General features: G+C 39.9%; 1 protein-coding gene across 1 annotated transcript in view; it reads left to right on the forward strand.

Annotated features, from left to right (window-relative positions):
* cntn3a.1 (contactin 3a, tandem duplicate 1) overlaps window positions 1-15,086 on the forward strand; it is a 224,685-nt gene that overhangs the window by 12,797 nt on the left and 196,802 nt on the right. The window contains exon 2 of the mRNA XM_055223169.1: window positions 11,810-11,952. Coding sequence (XP_055079144.1) covers window positions 11,898-11,952 — 55 coding nt within the window. The 5' untranslated portion in view covers window positions 11,810-11,897. The remainder of the gene's footprint in view (window positions 1-11,809; window positions 11,953-15,086) is intronic.

Here is a 15,086-nt window from a genome sequence, read left to right on the forward strand (position 1 = left end):
AAAAACCAGCAAAGAATCTTAACAAGAATTGGAAATATTTACTGTGAAAACTTAGCAACACGTTTGAACTGCTGTGGAGGAATCTGAGTAAGTTGTAAAGGTTAGGCCTGTTCAGAAAGTTGTTGTATTTGTCCTTGGCTAAGAGTCTTTAACTCTCCATCGCTCCAAGAGATTACTGCGTGCCTGCATGAGGGCCTTTGGTCACTTGATACAAAGCTTTTAGACTGCCCGTGAAGCTAGGGGAGTAATTGCAGCCAATTGTAGCTTTTGGTAGAAGCCTGCAATTTTGTCCTTCATAGCTCCATATGGCAGCTTTGAAAAGACTTCCTGTCTGTTAGCGAAGTCAAAGTATTACAAAGGCGAACAAAAGCGCTGAAGACATGTCCTGTTGTCTGTGAGAAGCGGGACTTTGAATGGAAAGGTTGTTGGCGATTGATTAAGTGTCCGCTAGCACAAGATTTGACTAAACTCCCAATTTGTAAGTAGATTTGCCGATCTGGCCCTGTTGAATTCCCACGTACTTCCACTAGACGCTAAGTTACCGAGCTCTGATAATGTGCCAGGTTTTGGTTTGATAGAAGAAGATCAGAGAGGACAGGTAAGGAAATAAACTTGAAAACACATAAATTGCACTTCTATGGGGCAGTAGCTGAACATATAACATATTTAGATCACCACGGTACCTTTGTTTTGATGCTCTAAGCCCCTTTCAGAGCACTATCTCCTTAAAATTGATGTCCATTCCGCTAATCATCAAACTACTGCACATCGTATCAGGTTTGTGAAGTCGCAGTGTATTGTTTTGTATCATGATTTTGTATATTTATTGAAAAATGCTGTGTGGAAGCTGCGCCATAGCCTTGTTTGCTGAGCTTTAATGGTTCAAATAAGGTCATTTAAGATCGATAAATTACTCAAACATGCATGGATGACATACAACATCTCCAGGCTCTTAAATCAGAGAAAAACAACAACTTTTTAACGCTTTTAATTATGTTATACTTGTTTCCCTTCAACATTTACTCACACAATGTTATTTTTGGAGTGATTGGAACATGTTTGAGCGATCTTTAATCTTATTTTCAACATCTTCAGGCTCTTAAATCAGACAAAAAAAACATCTTTTTAATGCTTTTAATTGTTTTATAGTTGTTTCTCTTCAACATTTATTCACCTGATGTTGTTTTTGAAGTGATTTGTGCATGTTTGAGCGAAGTTTAATCTTATTTTCAAGACGCCATTTTGCCGATCAACCCCCCGTTTTCACCTCCACCGGCATAAGCCCCCAGTTTTATTTTCTTAATCGATGATACGCATAGGGTTCGGCAGCGTTGCGTCGTCATTTTGGTACAAATTATTAAATCTGTCCACCGGCGGTACGGAATCTTTGTTGTGATGTGACGTTTACGGCGACTTTTACGGCACCAGAGCTTTCTAACTTAGACATCAGCGAACTTGTTTCTTTCATAAACTCATTTTAGTTGAATATTGAGATTTAAAACGCCCAAAAGAAACAGAAAACTCCAACTTTTACAGCTCCTTCACTTTTCCTCTTTGCAGTTAAACCTCTATTATGTGGAGATGCACATTTGTTCTATTCTGTTCAGCTGAATGCTACAATTTCACACAAAGCACCTTTAGTATAATCCGTGAAGACCTCGAGATAGATTCGGGGCAGATGGATTCTTCTTTGTCACTTTGCGCGTCACTCCTCTTAATACCATCAATCAAAACGCGTCTGGCTCCGGTGCGGTTACTCCAAAGTGGCCTCCGATGATGTGGGCTAAATCGGGTCATGTTGCGTGGCGTTTAGAGCCGCCGTGGTCGCGTTGATCCTTCTCCGCTCCACAAACTCTTTCCATAGACATGAAAGGAGACCTGTTTGCCGTAACCCATTGACTTCTTCTAAAACAGCAAAGAAATAACGATTCAATTTAGGATAAAAGTAAGTCCTAACCTCTGACAGCGCCACTTAGGGTCAAAAGGCTAGTTCATTTATTGGAATAGCGCCACACGGACGCTCCCGGGATCAGAAATCATCTTACACGGGACGGATCAAAGGGCTGCGTTTGATTGGCCGCTAACCCCCGCGTGTCTGACAGGGCATCCAGCGTAATAGGGATCAAAAGAGAGATGGGGGGGGGCGATGTTTGGAGGATAGATGGTCTCGTCTGTGACATGTTCGGGGCAATTTGTTCAAGATGGCTGCAGCGTGATTGATTTAAATGTAACGGGGGAGATGGAAAGAGTGTTGTGGGTGGAGACGTGGAGACGGGGTTGGACGGGGTCTGTCGGACGAATGCGTAATGTTTTAATTAATTTTATCTTAATGGTGTGTGTCTGTAAAGCGCACCTGTGAAAAGGAATGACATATATATCTTTTTTATTTCATTATAACACTCGAGTGAGACACGAAGGGCAAATCTAAACGCGATATACTTCACGTTGGCCATAGAAATTCTGCTGTGACGAAGTGTAAATATTGGTAATTAGCGGCGAAAATAAATAAATGAATTAGGGCTGTCAGTTTTAGCGCGCGATTATCGCATTAGCGCAAAGCCGTTTTAACAGCGACAAGTTAATTTTGTCCATCAGCCCACTCCGACTTCAGATTTCAGGTTTAGAGTTTAGAGTTTAGGGTCAGGCTGGGATCTGCTGCGTCTGAGTCTGCAGGATTTGGTCCTCTCCTCTGCTGCTGTGAGTGTGTGTGTTTGTGTGTGTTTGTGTGCGTCGGTGCGTATGCTTATGTGTGCGTGCATGCCTGTGTGTGTGGGCCTGTGTGTGTATCTGTGCATGTTTGTATGCGTCTGCGTCTGTGTGTGTGTGCATGTGTGGGTGTGTGTATTTATGCGTGCCTGTGTGTGTGTATCTGTGTGTGTGTATGCGTGTGTGTGCGGGCCTGCGGAGGACGAGAGGCGTGTGTGTGTGCGTGAACGTGTAGTTGCGTGTGTGTGTGTCTGTACATGTGTGTGTATACGTGTCTGTTAATTAAAATACATTAAAAAAAAAAAAGTAAAATATATAAAATAATAATAATAATAATAATAATGAATAAATACATTAATAAAATATAAATAAATTAATAAAATATAAATAAAACAAATAAATAAAATACATAAAAAATGAATATATCAAAAATAATAAAAAAACAAACAAATAAACAAATAAAAAATAGATAGATAGTCAGATCCACCATAGGCTGGCTGTGTGATTCCAGCTCCTTGGGCAAGACACTTAACCCATCTCCCTTTGAGTGGCTTCAGGGTGGAAACGCCTCCGTTAAGGTTGTCCCGATCAAACCAATACCTCAAGACCTGGAGATGGTGGACCCATCCTGACAGGTCGCCCCAAAGACATTAAAAGGTGGGTCAAATGCAGAGACCTACACAGCGTACGTTGACCTTAGCCTAAACTAAACAAAATAAGTATGAAGTATTAAAGCTGGGACACACAAATAAATCCAACTTCACTTTATCTTAATTCTGTTCAATTATAAATGTTGTTATTAATAGTTACTAGTCTGTATTGATTTCCTGGGTGAGCACATTAGTACAACAATTATTCCAGCCTCCCATTAACTTATTGTTACATATTTAATCATGTTCTTAATAAGTAATGAAGCACAGGTCACATTCACCTCACAATCTCTGTCTGGCTAAACGTCTGGGTGGAACAACAAGATATATATTTAGTGTTTGGAATTGAAATGTTTTTCTTTCTTTTTTTCCCCAATAACCAAACAGAACCAAGCCAGATGAAAGCGTCTTATACAGATTGCTCAAAAGCTTCTCCTTGTTCCCTCAAAAACCCAATTCTAAAACATTCTCACATGACACACAAAATAATTCCCTTTTTTCATCTGTTCACAAAAACATATTTCCTTTTGCTAAATTTCGTGTTATTTTCTTTAAACTGGGCTGGGGATTTTTTGTTGAATCGAATTAATCTAGACATTCCGGCTCCTTTTGTGTTGTGTATTCAGCAGATTCTCCACCGTTTTTCCCTCAAAAAAAAAAAAAAAAAAAAAGATGCAGAGCTCTCCCAAAATATCCGTGGGCATGAGGAGGGATTTGGAGCGTCTCTGTTTCATTATTAAAAGCCAACATTTACTCATGACATTTGCGTCCTAATAAAAGCAAGGAGTAAAATGACAACACGAGCGGCGTCTATATAATGAGATTTATGGGTCAGAAGTGCTGCTTTTACTGGGTTATTATTGGCAGAGAGTCACTCCTCCTTCTGTATGCTCTGTCAGGCCATTTCAGAGGCGTGCTGATAAGAGCCCTGGAGATAAGTGAGAAACTATGGAAGTGTAATCTTTCACTACACTCCACATTTTTGGCTCTCAACCCACTCTGCTCTTTGTGCAGTACCATTATTTTTGTATGGATTTAGTTTCTGCATGGGAGAGTCCAACGATTGGATTATGTCTGTTCAAGTCGACACAGACACTAGGGCTGGCACATGACAAAAAAATAACTCAAAAATGCGTTTCATATTGATTAAAGGGCCCGTTTTACGCTATTTTATGATCTGTCACGTGTCAAACTCAAGGCCCGCGGGCTAAATATGGCCCTCCGCATCATTTTATGTGGTCCTCGACAGGGTAAATTAAAAGGTATCTTGGTCTTAAAATGTTGTTTTATCAGGAGATACGCAGTTACACAGCCATAATTTTTACTTCTTTGCAAATGCATATGCAATATTTGTAACTTGAAGAAGTAAAAAATACAGAAACAGTTCATTAACAATTTAAAAAAGTAATTACGGCAGCCATTTTCCTGATGTGGCCCACGGTGAAATTGCGTTTGACGTCCCTGATCCATGTTATGTTTTCTCGTCACAAACAGACCTGGAGTTGTGTTTTCTTTCATTTACACATGTTTAACGCACAAATCCTGCGTTTTTAGGCTTTGTTCTTCTCTATAACAGAAAATACTCCACCTTGTTCCACCTAGTGATGTCATGTGATGATACAGGAAGTGCTCCGCTGTGTTTTTGAACTCCACACACCTTCACTAGAATCATTTGGATTATTTCAGCCCTGGAATTGCCAATCTCTACTAAACTAAAAGTAAAAGGAAGTTGCTAGCTTGATAACTACCGTTTCATGACATCACAATGTGGAACAGAGCTTTTTGAGCTTTTTGTAGACAGATTAATAATAAAGTGTGACTCAAAGATGTGTGAATGAAACAAAACACACCTCCAGGTCTGTTTTTGAGGAGATAACAGCATTTAAACATGGATTAAAGCTCACAAGAGTCAATTTTGTGTAATATAGGCCCTTTAAACTACCATAAGATGCATTTGTGATGATATAAAAAGTCACATCTTGTGGCTATAACTTTATCTAAAAGCACACTTCAGTATTTGAGTAACTCCTCCACACTGTGACACGACTTTGGTACGCGAGTTCATTTGTGCTGTCCAACTAGTTTGTATTTTGGCAGCCATAGAATAATTAATTATATGATTTAATTCAAACAAAATACATTCATTTACAACATAAACATAAACAACCCAGCCTTTTAATCAGTTCTATTTAAAGTAAGTAAGATTTATTCTTCCTAAATATATATCTGGGGTGCTCAGTGGCAGAGTGGTTATCCCTCTACTCCTCAAAAACATGGAGTTTTCTAGACTAAAAGTTGCTCTGGAATACTCCAGCCAAAAAATGAATAATAATGAAGAAAAAAACATATATAAGTCACATTTTTGGGGGAAATATATTTTACAAAATCCATCGCCAAGAACAGACATTTTATCTTTAAAGACAAATTATAATAATAATAAAATAGAGAACAACAGGCTGAATATCAGTACATCATGGTAACGTAACACATTTATATTTATTCAGCTACATGAAGAATAGACAGAACTGAACACGTGTCTGGTTTGTTAACGTAAGATATTAACAGTTAATCAGATAAATAAAGCAGAAAAAACACGCTAACAAGTTTACTCTCGCACTACAAGTCACTAAATCCATTGAAAACTTCATCCTTCTTCATATATTTTAATAATTTCATACATAAAGTCGCATCTGAGTATAAGTCGCATCCCCGGACAAACTATGAAAAAAAGTGTCCGGAAAATACAGTAGTTTAAACTGGCCATACCAAGTCTATATTAGTTGGTATTTGATTTTTAAATGAAAAAAAATAATAATAATAAATAAAAATACAGGTTTTGTATCAACCATGATCCAAGAATTTATATTTTTCTATTGATGTATTTTTTTTTTTTACTTCTTTCACTGTATGTCTGTTGTATGTACTATTCATATCTCCTGTGTATATCGTTTATTAGTTTATAAGCTAAAGTATTGTGCCCATAGGGAGTCATTTCCTCTGCATTTGACCCGTCCTGTCAGGAGCAAAGCCATAGCCACTCATTATATTTTCACAAATACATTCTTAGCGTTAATGAATGCGATCTCTGAAGGAGCGTCTTGGAAAACGTCTGTTCTGCTGAGTTCTGTATGCCACTTAAACCGATTATAGCTATATAAAAAACTTGGACACAGCACAGAAACAGAAGTAGGGAGACTAATTATCAAAGGTTAAGCTAATTAGCACTTCTATTAAAGACATCAACGCCGTGACGATGTGCTACTTTTCAACCCAACCTCAGAATATTCAAAATAACTAAGAAACAACGTCTGATATGAGGAAAATGAAACCACTGAGAGTTAATCAGTATACGATCGAACAGTATACAAACAGTGGGTCTGACGGGGGGTCCGCAACCTGTTCGTCTCCTTGGAGGTGTTCTTTAGTTAGAATATTCCACTGTATGGCATTAAACTTTAAGTGATGCCACCATAGGCCAAGTTACAGGCCACATCTATGGAGAGGAGATTGATTTTCAAGGTATTTTTATAGCAATAAAACCTGTAAATGAATAAACGTATGAGATATGTTTAATGCCAGACTGTAGACAACATTCCAGGCAAAGCAGTAACTTATTTCAAATGTTATATATTTAGGAAATGTTTTGCATAGACCAGATTTTGCTATAAGATCATTTAAATGTGTAGTCTCTGGGCAGAAGCGAAGGAACAGCAGTAACAGTGTGCAGGTTCTTCATAAAATGGCCCGGGTAATATTTAAAATACTGCGAAAATAACAACGCCAATAAATTGTCATAACGTTTGGTGGATCAAACATGCAGACGCTGGGTAAAAGTTTGACCGAGTTTATTGCAAGCAAGGAAATGTGAATGTTGGTTGACGAAGGAGGTAGGAGAGAGCGGGGTCAGAGGCTGAGGTGTACGTACCGGTCGTGGAGAGCTGGGTCGGAGGCTGAGGTGTTCGTACCAGTCGTAGGAAGGTGGGTTGGAGGCTGAGGTGTTTGCAGGGTAGTTCCAAGAAGTGGGATCAGGCGAAAAACGAGAAAAAAACAGCTGAGTATTGCGACCATAATCACGAAAACTAGACTGAGCCAAGCGGAACTGAACCACGGACGATCTGGCGGAGTGTGTAGGATCCTCAGTCGCTTTGTACTCCCGAGGTGGAGGCTTGATTGCTCGTGGGCTGCAGGTGTTTAGTGGGTGGTGCCAGAGTGTCCGCCCAGCTCCAGACAAGGACACAGAAGGGAGGGGGGAAAGACAAACAGAAACACAAGGACAGACCGGAAACTTGACACAAACACAATGCTAACAAACTGAAACATGTACATATTTACATTATTCCTACTGATTGCTACAGGCCTGACTCTCTTGAAGCCACTCGAGTCTCAAATATCCCAGAATGCCACACTCCAGGCCCCCGCTGCTCTGACAGAGAAGCAGTTGTGTGAATCTAAAAGTTGACAGAACAGTCTCCGATAGAGCCGACTCTGTGAGCTCACATGAAGACGAAGGAGTCGGGACCAAACACTTTACGGGTGGAGGAAGATACCTGGCTGCGAAAAATCTTGTTCGCGAGACGACAGGATGACATTCTCAAATGCTAACACTTGATATTTCTTAATCCAATAATGATGTGACATGTGTTTCTTATCTAATAAACCGAGTCCGTGTTTGTTTGAGCTTCGCAGAGTTTGTATTTCAGAGTGCGTTACCAGTGACCATGTTTTAATGCCATACGTGAATGTAAAAATATCACTGGATGCATCAAAAAAAAAACTGGAGGCATCTGTTCTCTTTTGGTGATGAATGGATCTAAACTGAGCCAGATTAAATTTCACAGTTTGAATCATTTTGGATATGTGCTTTTTAAATGGCAGATTCTGTCCAGTTCAACACCTACATATTTAACAGAATCCACTACAGGCAGAGGAACCAGCAGAAACGTTTAAGCAGACCTGTTCTACAAAATGGATTTTTCAGAGGTTTTAACCATATTATAGCCGTTTCTACTTATTTATTTTCTTGAAGTTATATTTGGAGTGATTGGTGCATGTTTGAGCAATCTTTAATCGTCATTTTGCTGATCAACCCCTTTTTTACTGCCACTGGTACACGCCCACTGTGACGTATGTACATAGTTCGCTAATTTTATTGTCTTAATCAGTGATACGTGTAGGATTCAGCAGCGTTGTGTAGTTATTTTGGTACAAATTTTTTTTTAAATCTGCAACTCCCTAGAGTAGGAGGTCGACAGCTACACGGACGGCTCTTTGTTGTGATGATGTTTAGCGATGTGAATGAATGAAGTTTCTCTTGGTTGTTCACATTTTTTGAAAAAACAAAACAAAATATAGTGGTCCCTCTTTTATCGTGGGGGTTATGTTCTAAAAATAACCCACAAAAGGCGAAATCTGCGAAGTATCAGCTTTTTTTTTTTAACAATTATCTATGTTTTTTGCTGTAAAACCCCTCACCACACACTTTATACACTTCTCACACAGGCATTAACATTTCCTCACATTTCTCTCTTGTTTAAACTCTCTCAAAGTTCAAACCTTCGTAGGCGTCTTTGTCGGTGCAGAACGTTTCGTCGACATTGTGGGTTTTGTCGGGGAGAAAACAAATCGCAAACGTACAGCACTTCAGAGTCACACTGCGATCCAACGTTTATGTAAATTTGTCTGAACACATTCTGTACTGTACAGGAGACACGGCACAGAGGAGACTGATGGACAATGGTCTACAGTCCAACAGCCAATCAGGACGCAGGACACAATGCACGCTCATACATTGTAAAAAAGCATGAAAAATAGTACCAAAAAAATCCACGAAACAGTGAGACCACGAAAGATGAACCACATTATAGTGAGGGACAACTGTAATACATTTTCTTTTTGTATTGATTGCAACCAAAAAAGTACAGAAAGGAGGAAGGAGAAAAATGAACGTCAGCTCCCATTGGGCACCACAGTTTTCTCTCACGGAAGTCAGCGACTTTGTTTCTTTTATTAAGTCGTTTTAGATGAATATTGTGAAATAAAATGTGCTAATTATAACATAACGATCCAGGAATGTCAAAGATTATAACTATAGAGCTGACACAAGCACAATATGTGTTCTTTAAAGTGCATTTTTATGAACATAGCATGCAGATTAGACATGGCAAGGAAAGAAAAAAAAAGGTAAATAAATGAAGAAATATTCCCAATTCATAACTACTGGTATCTGCAGCACCTCTAACTGTCATATCCAGCACTTTTCTGGTCTGGCTTTAGGTCTAAGCAGAGATAAATGACACTTTAGTCCTTGAGAAAATCAATTGTGCTTCTCCCTCCCGCAGGACAGACAGTGTAGTGCATACAGTCAGCTCTTTATGTCGCACATACGTAATCCCGCTGCTCACAAGAATCTACGGCATCTGGACAATGCTTTATTACAGGGCGAGGATGTGTCTGACGGAAGCTCTTTGTTTGGTCTCAAAAGAGTTCACTACAAGGAACCGGCCGCTTGATGTGGCTTTCTCAGAACTGATCCTTATTATTGATGTTAAAACGGGATGGAATGTACAAGAGCAGGGGCTAAACTCCGACAAATAGCCCACTGTGAGAATCTGCTTTGTTAAATGTGACCCTTATGAATCGCAAACGGAGAGGGATTTGAAATATGACTAAATGGCCATGTTTTTGCGTCTTCAAGGGACTCAAAAAGCGCTTCACGTCAAGGAAAAACGTACCCATTCACACTCAGATTCACGGGGCGAGTTGGGTTAAGTGTCTTGCCCAAGGACGCAACAACGGTATTGATTTATAGGAGCCGAAATCGCTCTACTAATGATGTGTACGTCAAGAGCGGGATTCGAACCGCTGATCTTCGAATCAGTGGACAAACACAAGAAAAACATGGTATTGCACAGTACTATTTCCACTTCCTCTGGTTGATTTATGACTTTTAGTGAGAGCAAACTCCAAATTCAACTTTTCTAGCAGTGAAAATGTGCACTTGGCATTTTCAGTTGCTATTTTGGTGCGAATTAGGTTCATTTGGAGCTTTGTGGTCTAATACAGTCCAAAACAGAGCGTGTGCTGCCAGCTACGGTTAAACTCTGCCCCTGCGTTAGTGGCTCTATCAGAGTTTGAAGTTGAAGTGGAGCTATTGATTGTTGGTCCAGACCCCTCCCTCCATCCCTCCCTCCTCCAAAGTCGAATATTCACAACATGTACTTTGCTAGCACTGGGTTAGCTCTCCTGCCTGCCTGTTTTAAGCTGTCCATGTATGAATAAAGGACATTTACATTTTTTGCACAAGCTACCTGTGTCCCGGACGCTGTTGTTGATGACCGCATTTTACACGTAGACTGTATATTTTTATTTTATTTATTTATTTTGAGCACAAGTACACCTAAAGCACATCCCACAATCCGTTCCTATGCAAGTTCGAAAAGGACTGGGAAGAAGAAAACTTGTCAAGTCCCACTATCCCCCTATCTTCCATCAGGACACCAATCAAATGCTTTGTTTATGCTTCCTATTCCGCTGAAGGAAAAAATATATATATTAGAGGGGAAAAAAAGTATGCATATATACATAAATGGACATAGCTAACCTGCTAGCCACCGTGCTCCGAATAGGAAGTGAGCATGGGGGTACTTCCTGCTCCATTGACTCTGGCTTCAATTCACTTTATATTGAAAAAACTGTCATCTCTCTCTGTAACTGCTGCCATCAGACTCGTCATTTTGGTCTTAAATGTTCATATTAACCTGACCCTACATGATCCTGCTGTTTTTATTTTGCTCATTGTGTCTGTAACTCAAGATATGAACATTAATAACAGACAAATCAGGCGCCTTCTTTCACCGAGGTCACTTTCGCTAGCCTTAGCAACAGGTTAGATTGACTGTGTTGCTAAGCGCTCACTCCCTGCAGGGTGGGAGGGGGCGTTAACCTTCAACAGCCTCGCTCCGGATTGGCTCTTTGGTTGCTACGATACACGCGGGCAGATTTCCAAATGAACTACTAGCCTCGATGAGCTTTATTTGACTGGAGCTGAATGCTGTTCGTGACGCCACACTCACTCATTCTACTTCTTTATACAGTTTATGCTTTTACATTCAAGTCATTTCAGTGTTTTTCATTCCGTTTTTCTATATTACCGTATTATTTTTCATACCGTTGTGATATAAAACTATAGGCGAGGTCATGAACACTCTCTTTGGATAGAAAATATATGTCTAGAGCTTATGTCACCAGACGCAACAGAAGAATCCAAGTTTGTGCGTTTCCAAAGACATTTTAACTCTCATTACGCCCTTCTTGTTAATTCAGTGGTGCAGTTCTCCAGTGGAGTGTAAAAAGGTTCAATAAGCTCTGATAATACGGGTGTGTGTTTCTAGTGTGGCAGTGTTAAATAAGAGCCCCGGTCTAATTCTCTCTCCTATTGTCTTTCCATTTCACAGAGGAACAGTGAACGCACCGCACAGGACAAAGCCGGCAGTCCACACACCTGTGATTGGATGTGAGCTGTATTGACCCGAGACCATTAAAATGGAGTTGCTATGGAAACTTCTCCTGCTGCTGTCATTGGCGGAGAGTGTGGCAGGTGAGTCTCCCAAACATCCTGTCTGTCGTATTTGCATATAGTACGAAAGGGGTTATTTCAGGATTCGCTTTTGTAGTTTTCCGATTTCAAAAGCCTTGTCAAACACGTGTCAGTCCATAGAAAAAATCCAAAAGTTGTTATGTACGATTGGGACGTCATTATAGCCCTTTCAATAATAATTAATCGTGATGACAAACAGACTTCAACTGGTCTCTTGAGGTGTCTTGCCGAAGGACACAGATGCAGATGTCAGGATAGGGATTGAATTATCATTTGAGAAAAAGGCTACAAACAACTCCAGGAGCATTATCATTTTTGGGAAGACTGAAATAAGAGATTTTTCTATAAAAAGACACGATTGTCTGACCTTTGCAGCGGAAATTCTGCTAAAGAGGGTGTATTATGCAAAATCATTTATTCGAGACTTTTAACAACTTTATTCCCTCATCAAAAACTTGCCTGAAGAGGTTTTAGATGCCATCCATGCACGTTGGAATAATTTAGCAATCTCTCACGGGCCTGATTCAAACGCTCCTTACAATTAGCTGTAAGTTTATATACAATGCTCCGCCCACAAGTCTACGCCGCCCATGCTCCCACACGTCAATTCTCCATAAATATACAAAAACATGATACAAAACTGTACACTACAACGTCACAAACCTGATGCGATGTGCAATAGTTTCATTGACGAGATGCAGCTGATTGTAATGTGGTAGCGCTCTGAAAAGGGTGACTTAGCACGGAGAGCAAAGGGACTGAAGACTCGAAAAGAAACGAAAGTGAAACTCGTCAAACAGGTTAATACGTTGCTTTGGGTGGATATAGCATTTTCAAAACAATAAAAGGCGACACGGTGATCTAAATTTGTTGTGTGTTAGGAAATTTTACTTCTAGGGGGTATTAACGCCTATCTTTAGCTAACTGCAATTTTGATTTGATTGCAATACAGTTGTCCCTCACTATAAAGCAGTTCACCTTTTGCGTCCTGATTGGCTGTCGGACTGTAGACCATTGTCCATCAGTCTCCTCCGTGCTGTGTCTCCTGTCCAGTACAGAATGTGTTCAGACAAATTTACATAAACGTTGGATCGCAGTGTGACTCTGAAGTGCTGTGCGTTTGCAATTTGTTTTCTCCCCGACAAAACCCACAATGTCGATGAAACGTTCTGCACCGACAAAGACGCCTACAAAGGTTTGAACTTTGAGAGAGTTTAAACGAGAGAGAAATGTGAGAAAATGTTAACGCCTGTGTGAGAAAAGTGTATAAAGTGTGTGGTGAGGGGTTTTACAGCTGCAAAACGTAGGATAATTATCAAAAATTAAGCTGATACTTCACAGATTTCGCCTTTTGTGGATTATTTGTGGAACGTGACCCCCAGGATAAACGAGGGACCTCTGTATATTGTACACATCGACCGCAAAACTATTATTGACCCTTTTTTTTAAACTGTGATAACAAAATGTTCCAAACGCCACGGTGAACGGTGAGTCGTTTGCAATGAGTTCTGCCTACCGTGCTGTTTTGCATATTCTCTGAAGAATAAAACAAACAAAAAAATCAGGACAAAACTTCAAAAGCTTCAAATCTTTATTATTTTACATTTTATACATCCATTTCTTTTGTAAGAGCAATGCAAGGTCTCTATCCAGCAAACTCTAGCTGTTAAAAGCACACTCGTTTGTCCCAAAAAGCTCCTCGTTTGTTATATGTCTAATTGAGTTGGTGACGGTAGAAGTACAAAAATCGTGCCATTGATCTTGCTTTTAATGAGCGACCTAATTTCCTTTGCGCACAAAACATTCAGGGTCAAATGCTGCGCCTCGTTTGAATGTCAAAGAAGTCTGGTGCCGCGCAGTAGATGAATACGTTTTTTGTGTCTTGGAAAATGAGTAATCTTTTCATCTTTTTTTTTTCTCTTCACAAATCCGCCAACCTTCCTCTCAGTCAAATCTGAAATAATTAGTGCGCCTCATGACAGTCCTGAATATTCAAGTTATTCTTTAAAAAGCTCCGTATTACGGCAACATTAAAAGTTTGCGTACATGGGGTTTCAAAGTGTTATCGCTAAATCCCATAGACGTCGCTTGTTTTCTAATGATGGTGTCCTGGGGGAACCGTGACTCACTTTGGATTGGGATCTACGATATCAGTCTGCATCATGTCCCACTTAGCCGTCCCATTAAACGTACAGCATTACTCCGTTCTGTTTGGCAAGACTTCAGTAGACTATGTTCAAGATATTTTAAGTATTCTATAGCATCATACAAGTTTTTCTGAATATATATTTTGGCAACACTTCATAATAACTGCTAGGGCTATAGACCTTTAGTTGTTAACCCCATAGCGTCGGATGCTAGCGTCGCCGATCAAGCGCGGTTGTGGACTTTCCTTTACCGTAACTTTGCGACAAATTGTTCGATCATGTAAGTTCAAACGGCGTCTCAAAGCAGAGGCATGAAGCTCTTTAAATATTTTACTGTCATTACGGTAATCTGCCTCCGTTGTCCTTTCAAAGACGACCAATCAAAGCGCATGTGCCGCGGAGAGTTTTTCAATGTGTCAAAGGACAAATACGGATGGATATGTAAAATAGAAGTAGTTGTGTGCATCCTGATACTTCCTTTAACATGATTTTTATGGCTAAAAAACAATAAAAGTTTCGTCGAGCTATACTGGTCAAGGGGTTCAGTCAGTTAATCGGTCGATGGTGTCTTAAGTTGCGTTTCTATCACCTTGTTTTTAAAGCGTAGTTTGAAGATTTGCGTAAGGAACAAGAGCTGGAAACGCACAAATATCGCAATTATAACAGTTAAGACAAGTTTATTGGTTCGCTTCAGGTGGATTTTGATTTATTCGCAGAACAGTTTTGGAAAAGTGGGAACGCAATCGGCCGTATTCACTCACGTAGCGAACATAAAACCCATAGACACATACCTGCACCGGACTGGAGTGGACACAGGTGACGGACAAAGCCAAAATAATCCCATCGTGCCAGTTGTCGTTTGCCCAAAATCCTCAAGAGAAGAACAGGTAACCGTAATTACACTAGCGTAATGTGTGAAGTTCAAGCTAAAAACAAAAGATATTAACCAAGTAATACCGTGCACAGAGTCATATGTCCTGTCTAACT

The sequence above is a fragment of the Periophthalmus magnuspinnatus genome, chromosome 7 (assembly GCF_009829125.3).
Source record: "Periophthalmus magnuspinnatus isolate fPerMag1 chromosome 7, fPerMag1.2.pri, whole genome shotgun sequence".
NCBI lineage: Eukaryota > Metazoa > Chordata > Actinopteri > Gobiiformes > Gobiidae > Periophthalmus > Periophthalmus magnuspinnatus.